Source organism: Sinocyclocheilus grahami, unplaced genomic scaffold (assembly GCF_001515645.1).
Source record: "Sinocyclocheilus grahami isolate Dianchi unplaced genomic scaffold, SAMN03320097.WGS_v1.1 scaffold124.1, whole genome shotgun sequence".
NCBI classification, from domain to species: Eukaryota; Metazoa; Chordata; class Actinopteri; order Cypriniformes; family Cyprinidae; genus Sinocyclocheilus; species Sinocyclocheilus grahami.
The window spans coordinates 2,052,633-2,076,643 of NW_015505303.1; the positions used below are offsets into that span (position 1 = coordinate 2,052,633).

The following is a 24,011-nucleotide window of genomic DNA, read 5'->3' on the forward strand; positions in this document are numbered from 1 at the left end:
TCTGCAAATTTATTTCTAGGCACATAGCAAACAGTATCTCTGTTCAATCTTTAGTTATGGGACCATACAGCTAGTACATTTTTATTGTATAAACAACCCAGGAACAAAGGGTACTGATTTGGGTGCAATATCCTCAAGGTCTCTTACCTAGTCAGATGGCGAGCTGTTAATGGTCACTTTTCAATGAGTTCCACCTAGTACTTGAAATGTATTCTGAAGGCAGTAAAGGAAAGAAGGCTTGAATCTTAGACTTTCAAGTGGCCAACCCTCCATTAGTTCCATTAGACTGCTATTAGACTTTTATTGGACTGCTTTCCTGCAGCTAACAACAGTCTGTGGATTAAAGTATTGTTAATGATTTCTGAAAGAGGGGGAGCAGCGATGTTTGCTATGGGTAGGGGAGGAGGTACAAGTCCATTTAGGCTGACATGCTAGTGAGAGTAGAACAGATTATTTGGTTTAAAGATCTGAGTTTTTCCACTTGCTCGCTTGAGAAAACCATTGCTTACCAACCTCAGTGTTAAGGTAGGTTCCTTGTGCCCTTGGTTAGACCTATATGTTACCGATTTGAGAGCAATGTGGGACTTATTCCTCAGCCTGTTACCTTCTTTGCTGCTGGTCCTGGTTACAATATTGCGTCGATGGAACTGGATCTGTCATCTTGCAGATAGTACTGTTCAGCAGTTGGGTCACTGTATGTGGATTATGGCCTGTAGAGTCTTGAAACTGCCATGCTTTACAGTATCAGGATCCACAGAAGAATGCCAAGCAGAAGTCAGACTGATCTGTAAACCCACGGCCCTTGCCAGCCACCTGAAGAAACACTGCTATACTTTGGCCCAGCCTCCTCTGGCAAAATGGCCTCAGGCCGACCCTCATTTTCAGATAATTACCAATCTCATGTGGCCCACAAAGGAAGGTGCTGAACTGCAAGGAGGAGTCCGCTTTACACGGGATAACCTTCTCCTAAAGGATGGGGGTATTGTGGCCCTGGATTGGGCTGTGAGTCTGACGGACCAACAAGCTCAGGCCAAAAGGGATCATCATCCTGGAGGAAGATTTCTGGGCTCTAGTAATCCTGCTATTGTTGTTATAATTCCCAACGCCCTAGGCAGAGTAACACCACACTTGCTCATGTTGTGCTACAAGGCTTTGCAACAGGGTTTCTATCCAGTGGTTTTCCATCGACGTGGTCATGGCGGCTGCCCACTGACTACTCCACACTACCAGGAGTTTGGAAATACTTCTGACCTTGCACAAGCAGTAGCATACTTGCAGAGTCGTCATCCATCCTCAACTTTGCTTGCAGTAAGTGAGGGCTCGGGATCAGGGCTACTGCTGTCCTATTTGGGGGAATGTGGCTCTTCATCCTACCTGACGGCCGCTGCTTGCATCTCTCCTGTGTTTCATGGACAACTGTGGTTTGAGTATGAGCTACCTTGGCTTCATCAGTGGATAGCCCTCATCTACCGCAAGTTTCAAATAAACAGGTAGAAAATTCCTCACAAACGTTGACTGATCTATGCTAAAGTGTTATGGATTGCAAACTCTACTGCTATAGAAGTACAAATTAAAACAAGGGTATCCAAATTCGGTTCTGGAGTGCCACTGTCTGGCAGATTGCACTTCAATTTACCTCAACATACCTGCCTTGATGTTTCTAGTATGCCTAGTAAGACCTTGATTAGCTGGTTCAGGTGTGTTTAACTGGAGGTTGGAGCTAAACTCTGCAGGTCAGTGGCCCTCCAGGAGCAGGATCGGACACCCTTGGGTTAAAGCAGGGGTCACAAAACTTGGTCCTGCAGGGCCGGTGTCCTGCAGAGTTTAGCTCCAACCCTAAATCAAAGACACCTGAACTAGCTAATCAAGGTCTTGCTAGGTATACTTGAAACTTACAGGCAGGTGTGTTGAGGCAAGTTGGAGCTAAACTCTGCAGGACACAGGCCCCCCAGGACCAAGTCTGGAGACCCCTGGGTTAAAGAAATGTTCACCCAAAAATGACAAATGAAAGAAACCACATTTAAATTAGATTATGCAACTTGTGTCCAGTGCTAAAATTGACAGTTTGCACTTAAAAGCCTTAATTTCAATCTTGCCATCACTTGGCACACAAGCAACATGGACTTTTGTGGTGCTTTATGGCCATTTTTGAAGGTCAACAGCATCAATCCATCCCTGTTCTTTTATGCTGCCAACTACACAATTTTAGTCCCGATTTTCTAATCGCAGGCGGTTCGGTGTTCTTTTATATGAGTAACAATCACTATGTGTAGCTTTTCAAAGACAGGACCTGAAAGTGCCAATAGACACTTTTTCACTGTCGGGCCAGTGCGAGCCAGTGCTTTAAACGGGCCGGGTGGGGCTAATAGCCTTGGACCTGTAGCACCGAGGCCAAAATCACACTGCGTTTCCACCGTCAGGCCAGAAGCGCCACTGCGCTTCACTAAAAACCACCCTTTACACGCCACTCAGGAACAATGTCACGCAATCCCATCATTTCACCAACAAAGAGAAGTTATCAGAAAACTAATAATAAATAAGTCACTGGAACTAGCACGATCACAAAACGAACATGATAAAAGTGGCCATTTGTTTGCATGCTTTGTTAAAGATTTAAATCCAAACGCATCGATATTTTACAATAATAAGTGATACATTGATCATAATGAATTAATTTATCAAGATTGAAAATTAGAACACACAGAAATAAAGCGGTATGAACATAGCCTACCTACTTATCGAGTCTGTTTCTGTTTATTTGTAGTCACAGTATATACTGTACATCACATTTAGAAAGAATGATCATTTCTATATTTTTATAAAAGCTCCCGAATAAAAACCATTATTATATTTTTATGACATACGCAGAGCTAAACTCTCGAGACAAGACTTATGACAGATAAAATGTGTTACTAAATAAATACACGATTGTGATAGAGAATAAGAAGCTGACATCTGATTTCTTCAAGCGGTCGTATTTACCATGTTTACTATGGTAACGTTAATGGCTAGCGTGCATAGTCTTGTGCATCGCTTATAACTACTTCCACTATAATCCACATCGGATCAAGTTATTTCAAACACTAGCTGCTGTCTGAAAGTGAGTTTTGAACTAAAATTATTTTAAAAGTCTTTAATGTTGGTGTTATAGCTGTTAACATTAAGAAATCATCCATGGCGCTGACGCTCTCCAGACTCGCAGAAACTTCGCCTTTGTTCATAACCACTCCTCTAGCCCCAGCTGGCCCGCTTTGGCCCAAGGTTTTCGTCAGGCCAAAAAACCCGGGCCGTTGGCCCCGAGGAAGCACCGACGAGGCACAATCAAGCCCTGGAAGTGACAGTGGAAATGCTTTTGGCCCGACAGTGGAAATGCGGCTAATGTGTCCCTGATGGCCAAGAGATATTTCACAGGCTACATTGAGTTGTATAGTGTATACTGTATAGGCAGCATTATATTGTTTCACAAAAGAATGTCTGTGGCTTGGAAATGACATGAGGGTGAGTAAATGATAACTACATTTTCATTTTTGGGTCAACTGAATCTTGTGAATGGGATAATACAAGAACTGCATTCCAAGTTAGGGCATCACAAGATGCCACAGTGCAAAACTACTACCTGAAAAAAGCAACTAGGATTACAAGCTCTTTTGATACAAAAGATGAAATTGATACATTTGACCCTTTCCACAGGTACGCCACTGCTTTGAGCTCTGTGATGGATGTAGCAAAAATTCTACATTGCAACTCCTTGAGAGATATGGAAGAGCTCATGTTCTGTGCTCCTAAGCAGTCGGAGCAAAGAATATCAGACTCAGTGGACAATGTTGGAAAGGACAATTCAAGATTATCAGTGAAGCCTGACTGGCCAAGTTACTGGGAGAGGAATGAACCTTTACGAGATGCAGATGAAGTGGCAGTGCCAGTGCTCTGTTTGTGTAGCCAAGATGACCCTCTTCTTCCACCTCTCTCCACTATACCTGAGGGACTTTTTCATAATAGCCCTTACTTCCTGCTGGCTGTGACGCAACAGGGAGGACACTGCAGCTTTATGCTTGAGGATGGTCATGGAGGTACTACTTCCTGGAGTCATTCTGTGGTGCTGGAATACTTTAGGGTAGTTCCCGATTTCTTCAGGGTAGAGGAGAAGAAAGGTTTCAAAGATGTTATTGCACAATGTGGCAGCCAGAGTCTGAGGCATAGCGCCAGTGCTGTGCTGTCCAGAAGAAGAACAACCTTGCTCCGGAAAGAAAGACCCATCCGAAGGCGGCAAATCTCAACTCCCTCTGACAAATTCACATTTGAAGAGGAACAGGAGGATTTTACTTGGAATAGATCCTACACACGCTGAGTGAGAGAAGCAGGTGGTACCATAAGGTCATAGCAGATTGGCAGTGTTAAAATTCCTACCAGTACATGTTTCAGAAATATGAGGTGCCCTTAGTTAGGAAACCACAGTTTTGCAGAAATTAGTAAGGAGGACACCATGGAAGATAAAGGGAACCAAATGGAAAGACCATGTTGATAGACAAAAGGGACATCTACTGACTGGCAAGGGGCTTAATTATGTTGACAGCTTGGCCTATAGCATTAGATGCTATATTTAGCCAATTTTTTGTAAAAATTATGTTGGAACAAGTTGGTCGAACTCTCTATGTGCAAGACAGTTTTCTTCTCAAAAGATAAAGAGCTCTGTCAAAATTTTGGAACCATTGTCTGAATTCAAAAGCACCATGTTCAAAAGGAATCATTAAAACAATCCTCATGAAAAGGATGTTCAGGAAAGTTTACACTTACTACACCTAGAATTTAACAGCAGACAAATGTATTAAAGTATACAAATGACAAAACCAAAATTTACTAAAATTACTTTATTACAGTTGATTTGTTTGTCCAGTAGCCCTCTGCCAACAAAAGGAGTAATTACAAACAAAACATTACATTTGTCCCCTTAGGTTTTCATAATTTTTGTATATTTTAATTCACTTGTAAGTGTTTGTTATGAATAGCCTTAACAATTTTTGTAATCTCTCCAACATTCAGTTTTTCACAATCTATATATTTTAATACAGGTTATATTTGGATTGCTATTGTAATTTTGAAGCAGGAAAATGAGACAACGACCATCAAAAGAAAAAGGACGAAATACTGGTAAACACTGTACAAAACATTACATTTGTCCCCTTAGGTTTTCATAATTTTTGTATATTTTAATTCACTTGTAAGTGTTTGTTATGAATAGCCTTAATTTTTGTAATCTCTCCAACATTCAGTTTTTCACAATCTATATATTTTAATACAGGTTATATTTGGATTGCTATTGTAATTTTGAAGCAGGAAAATGAGACAACGACCATCAAAAGAAAAAGGACGAAATACTGGTAAACACTGTACAGAGACACTGTACACACTGTACCACCTTCTTTGATTATTATTCATCCTGTTGTTTTCACACTTGTTAAAAGGGTAATTAAAACAAGGATGCTATGAGCTAAAGAAATCTGCTCTCTTATAACAGGGCACACCTCTCACCTTTGGAAAATACTGCATGAACCTGTTTGCGAGTGTAAACTCACATTTTGAGTCTATGGCTGTTCCTCTGGTCCAGTGATTCCATTAGAGTACTGAATGTGATTAAATGATTGGCATGTTATATGTCATTTACCCGGGTCAATAATCTCATGTTAATTTGTTACATTTGGCCCAAATCTTTAGGATTGGCTCTGCATTGCAGTAGCCCATCACTGCAGAACACAAGATCCAGGGGGCGTGGTTGGATCCACATCAAGGGTTGGAGATGGGTAGGTTTAGGTATAAGGTGGGAGGAGTTGGACCTGGATCCAACCACACCCCCTGGATCTTGTGTTCTGCAGTGAGGATCATCACCTGCATTGGCTCAGTTGGTTTTAGTTAGTCAGACTGAGATAGGCAACTTCATGAAATCTGCAATCCCATGCATATACCAGAAGTGTGCCAAAATAGTAGTGTTCATAGCTGATGGTTATTATAGATAGCACTGATATTACAAACTGGAATTTATTTTCCTGGAAAAAATGTTTTTGAAGCCATTCTGAAATAGGCATGATGGCAGTTATGAAGACGTTTCTCTTTTCTTTTCTTTTTTTTGAATGAAACAAAACCTATGCCTTTTATATTTTATAAAATTTAAGTTCACTGCTGGTTCACAGATAACAGAACATGAGTACTGGCACTAATATGGTAATTCATACCTTTGAAAGCAAGGAGAGCAAGGAGAGCAAGGAGCAGAGAGGACTATGGAAAGTGACATCCTCTGTATAAGTGTAATTTCAGGGGAAATATATATATATTTTTTGGCTTTGCTCGACACCTCTGAGAATATGCTTTGTGTATATATATAATTTTTTCTCTTTTTAAATAATATTAGAAACCAAGTTTTTTTTTAATCTTCACATTCAAGCAAATACATTTTAGTCTAGTTTAAACTTGGGTCTTTATATTGATTTCCATTTATTCATTTATTTAAATTTCTAAATATACAATATACACACGTTTTCCTATACATCTCACTTAAAGCGGTCTCCTGGCTGTATACCCTTCCACCATAATGCTTAATATGCTAACTGACCTTTTTTCATTGCATTTTTAATCACTTTTTTCTACATGCTTTGATAAGTGTTCAGTTGGAGGGTGGGCGGCAGTCGCTGGAGCTCTGGGGTGGGCATGGAAGAAACAAAGGCATTGCAGGGACGACAGCAGCGGCACCCACCCGCCCCCGCAAAAACATTCAGTGGTCTCAAGCCTACCCAACCCAGACCTCCCCACCCCTAAAATCCACACAACACACTCTTGTCAAACCCAGCCTGAAAAAGGGGAGGAGGGGGCACCCAAGGACCAGGAGATCTTCTTGTATGTGATTGTAGTGAGCAACTAAGAGTAGAAAAGGATGGTAAAGTGCTTTTCTGTGATGTTAAGCTTAGTGAAAGAAGACATGAATGTGGCAGGCTATTATCCTTTTGCATAGTTGCGATTGTTAACTTTGGCATCACTAAATCAAAAGACTAAAATGAACATTAATATACTTCAACGGCTTCTGCCATACTGTTATTCAGGAGTGAAGTTTTACAACATGCTTTAACACTCACGTACATTCACATAGCAAAACCTGTTTTTAAGTGTCATTCTACATATTCAGTTCAAGACACCTCCACATTAATATAGTCACATATCGCTCACCTACCTTATAACTTATGTCCCTTTGGCCTATAGCAATCGAACACATCTGTTCATACACTTACTATCAGAATTTTAGGCTATGTTTTCAAAGTTTTAAAAGCAAAATGGCATCCTGCTCTCCATAGTTTTTGGTTATTTGGACCTGTGAAAGGATGGCAATGGCAACATAAAAAAAATAAAAAATCACGATAATTCAATAATCAAAATATTTCTAACAAAATCTTGGAATTTCACAGTATCTTTTCATAGTTAAAATTTGTTCTGGCACAAAAAGAGTGTGTTTAGTAACACATTAAAATTAGTGCTTGTTGTTTATAAAATACTAAGCTAGACAAAATCAAGTGCATTGTAAAGCTCGATTCTTTCACATTCTGCTATCCAACCGTTATACCATCTATTTATATATATTTCTGCAATTGTTTTCTTATGAATCAATGTTTCTGAGAAAATGATATGCATTCATCTCCTGCTGTATACAACCGAAACCAGCTGTTAATAAGACCATGATAAAACCCACTGCATAAAGACTTACAATCACACCTGTGAGAGGCAATGCACAGCATTCATATATTCGTTCTCACCCTCACTAACATTTTCAAATCAGATTAACACACTCTAAAATGCAGTGCATTTTCTCTGAATTCAAAACTTTTTCACATCATTGCGAAAATGACATTCTGGATTCTGGCTGAAGTTTGATACAACTGTCCAGAATGTTTTAAGTGCCCTTCTGGCTGACATTCTTAGAACCTGAACTACAATGGATGCATTTTGTGCTTACCATGTGTATAAAATATGTATTTAGAGAATTAGAAATAAAGGAAAGGGTGTAAAAAAAACAAACAAAGACCACGGTGCCCCTTTGTCCCTTCCCCTATGGCATTTTGGGTCAAGATGGGTGTTGTGGGAGAGCAGCGGGTGGTCTTACGTGTAGGACAAGTGCGAGCCATTGGAAATCTGAGAGGCGATGCTGGCACTCCTGCTCATCCCCTGCTCACTGCGGCCCCCTGAGGTGGCCCGCCGTACCGCCTGGGGACTATTCCGTAGCCCACCACTTCCCCCGCTTGAGCGCTGACTGCCCCCAGACATGTGGTGCCCCCAGGGAGGTGGCCCCCCTGAAGGCAGGCCGTGACCCCAAGGCTGCTGGATAGAGTCACTGTGGCTTGGGTGGTGGTGGTGGCCGTGCTGGCTGCCGCTATGGTGCCCTCCCCAGTGTGACCCCTGAGAGCCTGCACCGTGCTGAGAGCTCCAGCTACTCTGGGCCCCCGGAAAGCTGTGGCTGTGGCCGTCGGATGAGGCCAGGCTAGAGAGCACCATGTTGCTGAAGCCCAGACGCATGCTTTCAGAGTCAAACGCCTCAATCTCCCGGGCCTGCTTCTCTAATAGACTGCGGATTCGCTCTGAACGCTCATTTTGCAGGGTAACCATCTCCTCTTCAATCTAACCAAAAAACAAATAGAATCAAGTAACATTCCCGTTGAATACATTACCTTTTCAAAGATACTGTAGTTTTGGTTAAGGCTAGAATAAACCACACAACCAGATTTTTGCCAAGATTTGAGCTATGGAAGAGTCAATGCTAGTTGATGAAAGTCAGAGCTAGTAGTATGGTATATTTTTATTATATATATAAGATATGATTGAAGAATATCCTGGGAACTACATGAATAAAACCAAACTTTAGGCTTCATTTAGGCTTCTCTGGGCCTCTCTAACACATATGTTGGCAGTACGTGCTTCACCCTTAGAAAGAAAACAACAGGATTGCAAAATAATTGTAGCAAGAGTTTAAAGATGAATCACTCGTTATAAACTGTATAAAAGTAGAAGCTGCGACTGTTATTGTCAGATGTTCTGCAGGCATCTCGGCTTTGTTAACTGCTGCAATAAAGTCTGATCTTTGACATTGGAATTCTGTGACTTGAGTGAAACAGACATTTTCCACAACACTAGTCTACAGATATTGGACAGTCAGAGTTGACAGATTTCACAGAAAATTGCATAGTATATAATGGGCACAGACTGATTTTTTTTCTTCAGAATATGATTCCATCTAGTTGGAGGAGATCAACATTTTGAGCAGATTTTACAACATTATTTTTATTTGTCACCTAGCAACAAGGCAGTTCTGCATGAGATTGTGAATCTGGACTACTTGAAAGTCTGGTAGTGTGTGATCACTCGTTTAGTGTATGATGCCCAGTTTTTCTCTCTAACAATTTACAAAGTCGGCAATGTATGATGCGTAGTGTTCAGGTTTGGAAAGTTGTGTGGTGTATTCCAGCCTTTAGTCAAAATACTTAAACTTAAACTAGTAATTGCGTCATTCTGAATCTGCATGCACATTTTTGAGGAATCTCCACATTTTTCCAATACTGCATCCAAATTCAAAATTGGAGGGTCAACATAATGGCTGTCTTTTTTGGATGTCAACATTAGCAGGGTCAACATAATAGCTAAAAATTTGGAGGGTCAACATAATGGCTAAAAATGTCTTTTTTGGATGTGAAATTAGGCTAAACATCCTTCCATAATTTGGAGATGCTTCAAGAGTTCATATTTCATTGAAAAGAAGTTCAAAATCTAGATAAATGGAGCATAAATGACAGAACTTCCAAATTTGTATGAGCTATACCTTTAATTCTTATTCTGGAATGTCAAAAACTCAAACTCTTTAAAACAATATGCCTCCTCTCGTGGTTTCTAGTAGTGGGCTGCTGAGGTTTGTATCAGATAACTTACCTTCTGCTCAAGAAGAGCCCTCCGCAGCGAAACCCTCTGCTCCAGCTCTTTCCTCTCACGATCGTGCTGTGCATCCGTCTGCATCTTGATCTTGCTCTGATAAGCATTTAGCAACTCCAGCTCCTGCTGCAGCTGCATCTTTAGCACCTGACATTCGGCCTCCTGTGCCTCATCCAATCGCAGCTGAGGGGCAAGATGGGAGTCATAGTTACATTTAGAATTACTGTGTTAAAAACACAAGAAGGTGAATGCCACATTTTCCACATTTAAATTAGGAGAACAGTTTTTCACCTCATACATTACTTATCCTACAACTAAATACTGTGAAATAACTATCAACTCCTTCAGAACTTTGTGACTGGTTCAAACTCTTCGATGGCTTATAGGAAGAGATATACATATGCATACACCTAACATGGCAGGTCACTCACAGCTTGTGTGGAGAGCATGTCATTGATGGAATGGTCGTACTGCTCAGCAAGTATGGCTAATTTCCGGGTCTGCTCCTCCTTCAGTCTCTTCAGCACAGCCTTGTGTTCAGACTTGGGTGTGGTCTCCAGGAGGTGGTTGCGCAGGGCCTTATACTGCCGTGTCTGGATTTTACACGTGTCCTGGAACTGTTTCTTGATCTGCAACTCTTTAGACTAAAGAGGAGAAAAGACTTACTGACTCTACACAACTAGTATGTACTAGCTAGTGTACGTTACAAAATCAAGCATAGGCTAGACACCTTAAGGCTCTTGGGCTGCTGTCGGACCTCCATGACGTGTTTGCGGCGTAGCTCTCGCTCTCTGCGTTTGTTGTACTCTAGCTGGTTGGTGAGTTCAGTCTGATGCTGCAAGCGGATCAGCTCAGTGCGCATCTTCTGGATGGTGCCCAGCTGTCTCACCTCCAGCTCTTGCATGGACTCATGATGGCGGAGCAGCATGGCATGTTCCAGATCTTTCTGCGTTTGGCGCTTATTTAGCTCCTGCATCAAGAAAACTTCTGTCATTATATTTGTTTTCTTTGAAAATAAAAATAAACATGAATGAACATCTCATGCCTCATGTAATCACTCAATCAGTGTTTTAACCACGGAAAGACGTCAATAAAAAAAGCTTGTAAACAAAATGTCACGTAGCATTTAATTTACCTCAGGCAAGTCATCAGTGACCACAGCTTGTTAGTTCGCTAGAGAAATGAAGTCTAGAGAGGAGCATTTCACAAAATATTAGACTATATACTCATTATAGTTTACGTTACGTGTTAGTGATTTAATGTAAGTTTAAATAAATCTGTTATGAAACAAGTTATGACAGCCGCTGTGTAAATGAATATATTTCAACGACAAGTAGAAATTTTATAATTTAGAAGGCAATTTAAAAACTGCATTATGTGCAATTTACATGATTGCGTACATTTTTTTAAGTTGAATGTTGATTATTATATTTAAAAATAAATATTAATTGAATTTAAGTTTGGGCTTAAGTTGTTAACTGTAACCTTATAGTAAAAGGGCTGCCTATAGTTTAGAGCATAAGCTGAGGTAGATTTTTATCCCTAGGAAATTTTTATTATTATTAAATTTATTTAAAGAAAGAGCAGAAGTGTTCTGTAAACAACTGTTTGATAAAAATAAATTAAAGCAATTTTTCCCCCCTGCTGTACTGAAACCATACCGAACCGTGACATCAAAACTGAGGTATGTACCGAATCATCATGTTTGCATACTATTACAACCCTAGTCATTAGTTATGTCAATGAGGAAAAGTGAAGTTACCTCGCGTACAAGGTCTTGCTCTACATTGTGTTTTGCAATGAGGATTCGCCGTTTAAAGCGACGACATTCCAGCTCCAGGTACTGCCGCTGCCGACGGAGCAGGTTAGCTTCCTCCTCTGCTTGGTAGTGCTGAAAGTTCTCCTTCTGCTTCGAAAGCCACTCCTGCTTCTCTTTCTTAGGTGTGGACTGGTTCTCATTTAGTTCCTACACGCAGCATGGGAAACATCAATGAGTTGTAAAGGGAAATACAGACATTTTTCTTGGTTTAAAATGTTTAAGTAATAAAAGGCAAAATGTAGCTACATATTGTATATATATATATATATATATATATTTGTTATATATGAAAACATTTTTAAAGACCCCCTGTGGTGTTTTTGAAATTGCTTACATGTCTCTCTGGTTAAAATTCATCAGTCAACACCACTGCTGAGGATTTTCTCCTTAAAGGAGACATATTATGGCCCCTTTTTACAATATGTAATATAAGTCTCTGGTGTCCCCAGAATGTGTCTGTGAAGTTTCAGCTCGAAATACTCCACAGATCATTATATCATTTTGAAAATGCCTATTTTGAGTGGAAGCAGAAACACGCTATTTTTCGCGCCTGTCTCTTTAAATGCAAATAAGTTGCTGCTACCCGCCCCCTTTTCTAGAATAGAGCTGCACCATTACAGCTTGTACCTGCTAAAAACATCTGTTTTGGTTCTGATTATCATGTTTATCGCGCTGAAATCACGCAATTTAAACCATATTAGTTTAAACTTCTGATATACGGTTTTCTGAGTGCACAAATCTGAAGCACACGGACAGAAAGCGGCCACCAGACAACATGTGAGTACTAAATGAAGTTCTCATTAACACACAAGTTTACATTAAAAACACACGAGTTACAAAAACAGTCGGTTATGTCTGTGAAGGTAAACAGCTGGGAAATAAACCGCATGTTTATTTTAGATCTGTGTGGCAAGCAGCAATATTTAGTAAATAAATCAATAAATCCACTGCTCTCTTGTCTCCTCTGAGGCTGGGACTCTAAATAGTGTTCTGTGCTCGTCTGTGCAGCCAAAGACAGAACAGTTAGCGTGTTTTGCTCAAACTTTCGCCATGGCATTAGAACTGGTACACCGTTGTCGCTTGCGAAAACACAATAACAGCGCCGTGGGTGGAAACTTACAGATTATGGGGTTGTCCCTTATCCCTTTGCCACGTCACCAAGGGAGCGAAATCAGACGCGCTCGTTTTTTCAGACTCTTGCAGAAAAAGGCTTACCAAAAGAAAGTTACTGGGTTAATCTTTTTCACGTTTCCTTGGTTGGTAGATGCACCAGGGACCTGATTATAGCACTTAAAACCTAGAAAAGTCAGATTTTCATGATATGTCACCTTTAAAACTGCAGTGTACCAAAGATGGTCTCAAAAACATAACTGTAAACCGCCCATTTCCTACCGTCACAAACAACACAAACATAACTAATTGCGTCAACTTGTGAGATGGGGCTTTTCATATCTGGGGCCCTTTACCAAGAAGCCGGTTTAGCTGGCTAGCCAAGTAAGTTTCAGTTTAGTTTGCGCTTACTCTGGTTCTTAGGCACCTTGAAAGTGGTTTGGCTTTGTTCTTGTTTAGAGATCTCAAATCGAAATTTGACCAATCAGCTTTGAGAAAAGTGACACATCTGTGACACAAAGTAACTCCTCCAGTTTCTCTTGCTCCAAAATTAAGGGCACTACATAGTTAAACATTTTTAAAGATAAAATCGTCTGGGTTTTAATGATTTATTTATTATAATTATTTTATGTAATTTATATAATTCTTAAAACAAAAGCTTCTATTTACAATGCGTTTTTGCAGTGCTGAGCAATGTAGCCAATCACAGACATATCTGTTGATTTCTTAAATGCAGTGGCATTTAAGTCAGTCAGAATCCACTCACCGCTCAAAACGCCAAAGTTTTTGTTTCAGTACGGAGTTCTACACGTTTTGGAACTCATTATAACAAAGAGTAGGCACAACGTAAATAAGGGTTTCACTGTGCATTGAAGAAAGCTTCACTGATTATAAACAAACGTTGTTAGATTGCGATAAACTAAGATGAGCGATACACTTTTTAGTGATCATAAAGGGAGTGCTGGTTGTACACTTTCTAGGCTATAATTCTTTCAGAATTTTAATAATGCAGATTTTTTTTTTCATGGGAAAAATGTTTAAATACGTCATTTTGATTATCAAAGCCGAATTAAATTTGTGGCTGCATGGAGGCTTTAAATTAATAAACATTCTTTTTAATTCATTAAATAAAAAACTGAATATCACTGTTTTTAACAAGATGATTTTTACTGTATTTTACATTTTGCTTTAAACATTTTGAATCAACTCAGTAACAATGTTTTCTCTTGTTCTCTGGAATGCATATTGTCCATTTGTATAATTGTGTAACTGTCAAATGGCTGAACAATAGATACACATGATATTTTAGTTGTATTTTTCATTTGTCTTCATTACATTACACTGTTCAAGCTAAAATAATCTCATAGATCTCAAAGGTCAGTTTAGGTGGAATTATGCCAAGATGAAAAACACAACTGGCAAATTCATATATGGGTAAAAAGCCATGCTTGAATATGTGCGTTTACCTCTTTCAGTTGTTCCTTTCTTAGCTTGTACTCTCTTTTCTGTGACTCCAGGAAGCCACTAAGCTCTTTCTTTTGCTGTGCTTGAATGTGCTGTTGGAATTTCTTCTCATCATTGGCAAATGACTTGGCCTTCAAGATATAACATTCATGAAAATGACAAAAAAAAGTAGAAAGCACATAATTCTCTACAATGTCATTTTATGACGTAATATCAAGATTTGTCTTCACTGGAATTGAGGGCCATGGCATAAAGGACTTCCACATTACTTTACGCATCTTTGTGCCACCTAACAAATGATTGTGCTTGGGGTCTAAACAGATCGTGTGACATGTCTTGCGCACACTTACATCTTTTTCTATGGATGCTTGGTTTTTCTTCACAAGTTTCTCCATCTCAGCGGCAAAGCTGTTCCTCTGGGCCTCCAGCTCTTTGTCCAGTCTCAGCCTGTGTTCATCCATCTCCGCTTTCAGTTTGTTCTCCAGGGCCATAAGGTGCTTCTGGTGCTGCCGTCTCATGCGCTTGTAACCAGACATCTGCTCCCTCAGCTCAGAGTCCTGCTCATGTTCCTGCATCTGGCGTGTCACCTGAAAGAAGGAAGAGGAGGAACACAAGGAAATGGAGGGAAAGTGAAGAAGAGGAAATAAAAATAATCAAGAGATGTCTTGTGAATTTTGAACATTACTAAGAACGCACAAAAAATTCTTGTGATGCCATTCAGTTTACACCGTGTCTACACTGAAAGCAACTAATGCCATGGTTCATCGATTATAAATGAGTAATGTAGTTTTGACGCGTCTGTATGGTTGAAAAGCATTTCACTACAGGTCCACTGTGACTGGCTCACCAGAGAGGCTGTACGGATGGTGGCAAAGTGCTCACGGTTGCGATGGTGTTTGCGTTGCGGGGGCTGTGTGGGTGCTGCCTGGGCTTCTGAGGGACGAGGACGCGTTTCAGGATCCTCAGGGTAAACCTCCTCTTCTTCCTGATGGACACAAAAGCAGGAAAAATATATTGGGCATCATGAAGTTCAATGTTCACAGTTACTTAGTATAAAGAATCTCTGATTTGGGTTATGCAGGAAGGCATGAAGATTTCGGAGATGTTTTATCAAGAGGTGTGTGAACGTACAGGCTTCAGGTGTATGACCGAACTATTAGACATAACAGTATGGTCTTTCTCCAGGTCAAGGTCACTCTTGTCATCAGCTGCGTCAGGAATGCTGTTCACTGAGCTGCTCTGAGAGCTTGCGCTGATCGACATGCTGGGAATGGACTGATTACTGCCCACACTGCTCACTGTGCCCGTGCGACCAGGACCGTGCTCTGGCTCCTAAACACATATACACAAAAACAGCAGCTCAGAGACCAACGATAATCATAGTGAAATGAAGTGGGATCAAAAAGACTCCCAAAAGAGAGTTTATTACAAATGATATAATCATCAAAACTATAAATATTAAAAATCACTCAAATTGATTTGTGGAAATACGTACATAAATTTCACAGCATTTGTTTTTTGTTTGACAGCAGCACTCGAGGTGCATAAGTGAAAAAGTGAAGTGAAAGTGACATGTGGTCAAGTATGGTGACCCATACTCGGAATTAGTGCTCTGCATTTATCCCATCCAAAGTGCACACACACACACCGTGAACACACACCCGGAGCAGTGGGCAGCCATTTTTTTGCTGCGGCGCCCGGGGAGCAGTTGGGGGTTCGGTGCCTTGCTCAAGGGCACCTCAGTCGTGGTATTGAAGGTGGAAGAAAGCGCTGTACATTCACTCCCCCCACCTACAATCCCTGCCGGTACGAGACTCGAACCCGCAACCTTTGGGTTATGAGTCCGACTCTCTAACCATTAGGCCATGACTTCCCCACTTTCATGAACTTCAGACGTTTGTGAAAAACCTGATGGTCATATTATCCACCAAGATTTGAGAATGTCCCAAAGAGTATCTTGCGCTTCATAAAGAAGCAACAACAAACCTTTTTCCAAAAATGTCCAATTTTAAATTTGACATTTTGAACACACTGTTTTTGACTCAGATTTCGGACCCCACTTTATATATTAGCCGATATTAAAACAAGAACTAGGTAAGACTTGAGATCTGACCTCATCTCCCTCCTGGGTCTCAGTGGTCGGCCCATTGTGCGCCTCCTGAAAGAGAATCTTCTTCATTTTGCGGTACTGCAGGTTGTCCAGCTCTCGGACCGCATCTTTTGTCCGCAAAATTAAGTCTATCAGAACAGATTCTGGCCTCTCTCGCAGGACGAAGGCATGCTATAGTTTAAGTAAAAAGTGTAGAATATAAGGCAGTTGTAAATATTCAGGTGGATTATTATTATGACTAACAAACAAAAAGGTTATTTAAATGTGTCGATAATTCAGTGCAAAGTAAACACCTGCAACAGATCCTCAGAGTGTGGTCTGTCTTGGGGGATTTTCTGAAGGCAAGAGTCAACAAAATTTCTAAAATAATCCGTCCTGAGGAAAGAAAATGACACATCATGTAAATCAACTAATGCCTGCTCAATGCAGAAACCTCTCAATATTTTTCATAATTAATATACATCTTCATGCATTTATTCTAAAATAATTGTCTTAAAAATTTTGGAATTTTTAAGATCAAGTAAAGAAAATGTAAGCAATAAATTAAAGGAACGTAATGCATAAATATGTTCTCTAAATTAAAATGTCTAGGAAGCACACAATGTGTTGTATTAGCAACACTTCAAAGTTTGAAGAAAATATAGCTTCCTACCAATCTCCATTACTTTTTAATTCATTTAGCAAAATAAATAAATTAATAAATTCCATGTCAGTACCATATCATGGTACTGTCATAAATGCATGTCAAAGACTGTCATGGAAGAGAAGAAATTGTTGAATATAGTCATTCTTTTGGTTATCTTTGCACACAAAAGTATTCTTGTAGCTTCATAAAATTAAGGTTGAACCACTTGAACACACGTCACATGGACTATTTTAACAATGTCCTTACTACCTTTCTGTGCCTTAAAGGGTTAGTTCACCCAAAAATGAAAATTACCCACAAATTACTCACCCTAGGTGTATATGACTTTCTTCTTTCAGACGAATCCAGTCGGAGTTATATTAAAACTTGTCTTTGATCTTTCAAGCTGTTTAATGCCACTAATCGTGTGTTGCATGCATCAGTCCAAAAGAAGTTAGAAAAAGCACCCATCCATAAAAAAAGTGTCTCACACGGCTTCGAGGGTTGAACAAAGGCCTCCTGTAGCGAATCGACGCTTTTTTGTAATAAAAATATCCATATTCAAAACGTAATAATCACTGTAATGTAGCTTGCGCCATCAGTCCTACGCAAAAGCAGCTCCGGGGCGGATGACGTATGAGTTCAGCGCATGCGCCGGTGAGTCTCGTGAAAACCAACGTTTGTTTACAGGAGCAAAGGAAGCAAAGTTTCCTTACTTTAGCAAAGGAAAACCAGTCTCCTCTTGGCTTATATTGAAATTCTCCGACACTCTTCTTTACAAATCCTCGTTTTGTACTTCTAATACATGGTATATACAGGAATTTATATACAGGATTTAATACCTTTTAAGACCTTTTTTAAGACTCTTTCCATACATTAAGACATCATCGACACTCCAAGTTTTAACCGGTTACATCGGCGACACTTTAACTTACATTTACTATATATTGATTGTAAGACAGCACAACTAAACAGTCTTACTTTGTGATAACTCCTTATCAATGCAACATAATTTAGAAGGGGGGGAATGAAGCACAAGAGAATTAATTGAGTGACTAACCAATGCAACCAAAGAAACAAGAATTAGACCAATAAACAAAAAAACTGACAAAACTGATCGAGGAGGGAAAATAAAGCTCTCCGAGCTAATGGGGGGGGGGGCAATGAGTTCACACAGTACATTCAAAAGTTGTATTTGTCACATCACATCAAACCATAGCTGTTTTGTGGAACACTTCTCATGACAAACATCTGACTGATCAGACAGTTTACCAGTGATTACGGAGTGCTTGATTTGATGCAGACATGACAGAGTGTCAGTACTAGGGCTGTGTATCACCAGCAAAGTCACGATACGATACGTATCATGATACAGAGGCCACGATACGATACGTATCACGATACATGACTGCACTGAATTTCACCTCAGCAGAATTTAGAAAAACAGCTGTTTATTAAACACTTACTATAGTGCCATTTCTAACTATTGTGAGAGCAGGCAGCTGAACTCTGCATTATGAAGGGCCTCCATAACTGTACCACAGTACAATATAGGTAATGGCATATGTTTCATGTTTACACTGTGCACTCCCCACCAGGTACAATATTCTGATTGTTTGTATCTTTTTTTAACCCCATAAATAATAATGTACTCGTTCTAATACATTTATATTGTAATGTACTCATTCTAATATGTTTAAAAAATCATTTACATTGCTGGTAGGTTATCATCACACAAATTAACACACTCTCTACAATAAAAAATTAGAAGCGTTCTAAACCAACGCGCTGTCTTCACTGTATCTAACGCACACACTCTCAAGACTGATTTATGCTCGACGCGTCCACAAGTTCGCTTTGAGTGTGCGCGACGTCGTTACGCGTGGCGGTGTGCACAACATTTTTTGTAACTTTCTGCGCAGCTCCGCTTCCGAAGATGCACGAGTTCAAAGCGACTCTAGCCGAACAGAAGCAGTTTGGTGTTAAGTTCAGTCACACACACAGATCACGTTGCGGCCGAACTCAGACATTCAGGAACAAACTTTTTAGCGCTGCCCCGCAGTTTTATCAACTAAATAGCTTAATCGCTCAAGAGCTACATTATCTTTCTCAACAAGGAGCTGGTAGCATCATTGTTTCTAAAGGAATTAAAGCCACAGCTTCACTGTTAATAGAGAAACGCGGCAAAACGGTGGTAATTCATACATACACAGCCTCTCTCTCTCTGTCGTAAATGAACAGTTGACGAATCACACTTTGAGAATAGAATATTGAAGTGGAGATCGCTAAACTGCAAGCTAAAACTGGTGTTTTCAGAAAGCAAGCGCGTTTATCCAGTGGAGAGAGAGCGCGTGAGCACAGGGTTGCCAGGTTGACAAAGATAAGTAGCACGTTTAGCAGATATTTCTGTATTGCGCAAGTGTAAAGCTCTGTTTTGGGGATTACGTCTCTTTATATCAGGCAACCCAGTTGTGTTCCTCTGCGGCCAGATTATTAACAGATGCTCTATTCATTCTTTTTTAGAAACCTCGCACTTTTCTACTCAATTTTAAACGTTGTAAAATTAAGCGTGGTCCACTGCTGCACACGTGCCACAGTATCGATACAGGGTACAGCTGTATCAATACTCGTATCGTCAAATCTCTGTGACGATACATCGTCGTATCGACATTTTGAACACAGCACTAGTCAGTACTGCACCAGATCATGTCTGAATGATCATGGAAGGTAAAATCATGATCACAACTATTACATCATTTTAATTGTGCATCCCAAGCCCATGCCAGTAAAAAAAAAAAAAGGCCCAAAGTAGCGCAATTGTCCTAAATATAAAAATGTAATTTCCATCCATATAAAATACATATTTTACAGTCACTGTTATGCACATTTATCATAAACACAGCTCAAATGCTTCCTACTAGTGTGGCCCAAAACATTTAGCACAGTTTTATTACAGGTAGAATGCAAAATGTTTCAGTACAAGCATTTCAACCAAATGTAATTTATGCAATATTTCAAACCTTTAACCCATAGGGAAAAATCAACCCATGGCAACAGTTTAAAAGCAGCCCAATTTTGTGGAAAAAAACAATAATAACAACCCTGCATCCAACACAGAAGTCAGATTTGACTAATCACGGGTCAAAAGTAACTGGAGATAACTGACAAGATGTTGGAGGATTTGCTCCTCAACAGATCCTGAGCTCATTGACAAATATATTTTATTGTAGGATGTGCTCAACTTTTAATACTTTTTAAGACCCCGCGGACACCCTGTAATAAGTGACCGGTGTTTTGTTTTGATCTCTTCCCTGCGCTTCCGCGTTCATCACTTCTAAGCGGCGAATGCGCAACGCTGAACTCATACGTCATCCGCCCGGAGCTGCTTCCGTGTAGGACTGTTGGCGCAAGCTACATTAAAGTGATTATTACGTTTTGAATATGGATATTTTTCTTACAAAAACTCATCGATTTGCTACAGGAGGCCTTTGTTCAACCCTCGAAGCCGTGTGAGACACTTTTTTTATGGATGGGTGCTTTTTCTAACTTCTTTTGGACTGATGCATGCAACACCCGCTGAGTGGCATTAAACAGCTTGAAAGATCAAAGACAATTTTTAATATAACTCCAACTGGATTCGTTTGAAAGAAGAAAGTCATATACACCTAAGAGGGTGAGTATATGATTTGAGGGTGAGTAATTTGTGGGCTAATTTTCATTTTTGGGTGAACTAACCCTTTAAACGTGGTAGTTCCGTTGCTGTCTATGCAGGTCAGAAAGCTCTCGGATTTCATCAAAATTCATCATCTTAATTTGTGTTCTGAAGATGAACGAAGGTCTTACGGGTTTGGAACGACATGAAGGCGAGTAATTAAAGGGTTAGTTCACCCAAAATGGAAAATTCTGTTGTTAATTACTCACCCTCATGTTGTTCCAAACCCACAAGACCTTCGTTCATCTTCGGAAAACACAAATTAAGATATTTTTGATTAAATCCGAGAGCTTTCTGACCCTCTGTAGACAGCAAGACAACTGCAATGTTCCCAAGTCCAGAAATGTAGCAAGAACATCGGTTAAATAGTCCATGTGACATCAGCGGTTCAACCGTAATTTTACGAAGCTACAAGAATACTTTGTGCAGAAAGAAAACAAAAATAACGACTTTATTCAACAATTCTTCTCCTCCTCATCCTGTCTGCAGCGCAAGCCGCCATTATGGAGAGAGTATCACAACGCATGCGCTGGCTTCCGGTTGATGTAAACACCACGGTTCATGTGGTTCATGTAAACTCGTGCATAGCGCTGCTGGGTCTGAGGGACTGAGAGCTCTCGGATTTAATAAAAAATATCTTAATTTGTGTTCAGAAGATAAACTAAGGTCTTACGGGTTTGGAACGGCATGAGGGCGAGTAATTAATGACAGAATTTTCATTTTTGGGTAAACTACCCATTTGAATCAGAAACTTTATTAAAACAGTTTTCTTAATTCTTGTATACTTGCTATTCACATGAATAGGCAAAGAAAATACACACAAAAAATAATCACCCCAATTTTTGATTTACTACCTAGCCGTAACGTAAACTGCTATTTTTGTGTATATATTAGTGGACTCACCATTCACTTGATTGCAGCATAGGGCTCTCATTCTGCGCTATGTGGTATAAGGCACTCATTGCATTCATGTTAAACAGAGGAGGTTTCCTTTCCGCTACACCAAAAGGGAGAAGCAAAAGTAAGACTGATTTTCATAACATAAAAAAATGCACAATTCATTTAAATTGAGCAGAACTTCTGTCACCTAGTTCTATGCAGGTGATCCCAAGAGACCAGATGTCAACCTTTCCATCATACTGTCCCTCGTCCATGGCTAAAATTACTTCAGGGGCCATCCTGAGAGGAGGTGGCCATGTTAGTAACCAGGCTGTGTGAATGGAATCATTATTACTCAGAGATAACCAGTGTGCTCACCAATATGGTGTCCCCACAAAAGAGTTGGCTGGAGAGGCGATGGAGGCAGAACCAAAATCTGCCAGTTTGACTTGTCCAGGCTCGGTCAGCAGGATGTTCCCAGCTTTGATATCCCTGAGTGAAGAAAATGGCATACACAACAGTCAAAATTAGAGGTAGTTTTCCTCGATTCCACAGGCAGTGTCTGAAGAATTGTTAAATATCTGTGTGACTTTGTAACTGTAAGTCTTTTTGAATTCATTAAAACGAATTGGCTCTTAAGAGCCGTATGTTGGTGAATTTGAATATAGTGGCACGTATGTATGTTGTCTCCTGCATTTAATCCATTTAATTTTTGCAACCATACAACTAAAGCTAAAACAACTTCTTTTGAAACTACACTGTGCTGCAAATTAATAAAGGTGGAGGAAACCATGTCAGAGTATGCAAGGTGTTCTGTCACAAGAATGCAAACGTTCAAAAACAGTTAGCAGAACCAGTGTCATGAAAATCATTCGGATCCAGTGGAACTGGTTCTTGATTCCTAACACCACTTAATGAACAAGTGCTCACTGTGTAAGATCATCAAAAAACCCACAAACCTGTGAATCATGTTATGGGAATGAAGGTATGCAAGGCCCTGCAAAGCACCATGGGTAATTGCTGCAATCTCAATTTCCTGAAGGGGCTTCTTGTGAACTAAGCAAAAATGACAAAGGTGAATGTTCTTCAAACTGATAATCAATTAGTTAAATTAATGCATTTGACAGTCACTTTCCATGAAGTACCCCCAGCACTGCACATTTTGTATGTCTCCCTATAACTGACACACCCACTTCAGGTCTTGCAGTCTCCACTAATGAGCTGGTGAGTTGAATCAGGTGTGATAGATGAGGGAGACTGTGACAAGTGGGGGCGGGGCCGAGAGCCGTGGGAACGGAGCGAGGCCAGTGGAGTAATTGATAATGAGCGATACCTGCACCACTCACCGGTCTCGAGTCCCACGGAGGAGCTCCGGAAGGATAAAAGGAGGAGTGATGACAGTGTTGGATGGGAGAGGACCAGGCCTGGACTTTATTTTGTGTTTTGGTTCTGTTTGTGCGCGACAGTCGTCCGCGAGGGGCTGTCGCGCTATTTTGTGTTTGTTTATTTTATTAAAGTTTTCTTTGAGCGTTCGCCTTCTCCTCCTCCTTCCCAAACTACGAACTTTGTTACAGAGATTAGAGCCCGACCGATATGGGTTTTTTGGGGCCGATACCGATATCAGGGAGTAAAAAAGGCAGATACCGATATATCGCCCGATATTCTTTGTGTATATTATAGTACAGTACCAGTCAAATGTTTGGACTTTCCCATTCGTGTGTCCAAACATTTGACTGGTACTATATATAAAATACATAAACAGAATATATATACATAAACACATTTTTTGCAATGATCACTCAAATGTGGTGATCAAACACTTATAATGGTGACAGAGATATGTAAGGGCATTTAACAATTTAACAATAAACTTGCGATGAGTGCGATGCACAAAGTAACGGGGTGTTAGTTGTAACACACATGGTTTGAATATTTATTTTACCATAGTAACATTTTAATTCTGGCTTAGGTACATTTTTTATCTCAGTTTTTATTATTCATTTAAAATGAGACAAATCTGCTATTATTTTAATCTCCCATAGAAATTATTATTTCAAGACATGTAAAGCATTTTTGCTCATTTATGTGGGCCGTCCCAAGCATGGTTGCAATGTGTTCATTGTCAAACTCCCAAATCAGATAACTTTTAATTCTTAAAAAAAACGCCATTATTTTATTTGAACAAAAAAAAATAAAAAATTACATTATATATATATATATATATATTTATTTATTTATTTATTTATTAACAAAATATTTTAGTTTGTCTTGTATATATATTTTTTCATTCGATCAGATAAGATTTTAAGCTGTCATATATTCAAGTTGCTACGTGCCA

The 24,011-nt window shown here is 39.8% G+C and overlaps 2 protein-coding genes across 3 annotated transcripts in view; one reads left to right on the forward strand and one right to left on the reverse strand.

The window, feature by feature from the left end:
- Positions 1–13: 13 nt before the first annotated feature.
- On the forward strand, positions 14–5,152 carry LOC107590078 (protein ABHD15). The gene is made up of 2 exons (XM_016278698.1): positions 14–1,490; positions 3,691–5,152. The coding sequence occupies exons 1-2, from the start codon at positions 577–579 to the stop codon at positions 4,346–4,348; spliced, it is 1,572 nt and encodes a 523-aa protein (XP_016134184.1). The 5' UTR covers positions 14–576; the 3' UTR covers positions 4,349–5,152.
- A 655-nt stretch (positions 5,153–5,807) lies between these two features.
- taok1b (TAO kinase 1b) overlaps positions 5,808–24,011 on the reverse strand; it is a 52,810-nt gene continuing 34,606 nt past the window's right edge. For both annotated transcript variants that reach the window (XM_016278697.1, XM_016278696.1), the window contains exons 6-20: positions 22,633–22,729; positions 22,052–22,165; positions 21,882–21,973; positions 21,698–21,791; positions 16,751–16,832; positions 16,461–16,628; positions 15,479–15,679; positions 15,195–15,332; positions 14,698–14,934; positions 14,350–14,478; positions 11,717–11,920; positions 10,685–10,924; positions 10,386–10,598; positions 9,955–10,137; positions 5,808–8,652 (exon numbers count right to left, since the gene is read on the reverse strand). In XM_016278697.1, the coding sequence (XP_016134183.1) occupies positions 8,137–8,652; positions 9,955–10,137; positions 10,386–10,598; positions 10,685–10,924; positions 11,717–11,920; positions 14,350–14,478; positions 14,698–14,934; positions 15,195–15,332; positions 15,479–15,679; positions 16,461–16,628; positions 16,751–16,832; positions 21,698–21,791; positions 21,882–21,973; positions 22,052–22,165; positions 22,633–22,729 (2,708 nt within the window). In that variant the 3' untranslated portion in view covers positions 5,808–8,136. The remainder of the gene's footprint in view (positions 8,653–9,954; positions 10,138–10,385; positions 10,599–10,684; positions 10,925–11,716; positions 11,921–14,349; positions 14,479–14,697; positions 14,935–15,194; positions 15,333–15,478; positions 15,680–16,460; positions 16,629–16,750; positions 16,833–21,697; positions 21,792–21,881; positions 21,974–22,051; positions 22,166–22,632; positions 22,730–24,011) is intronic.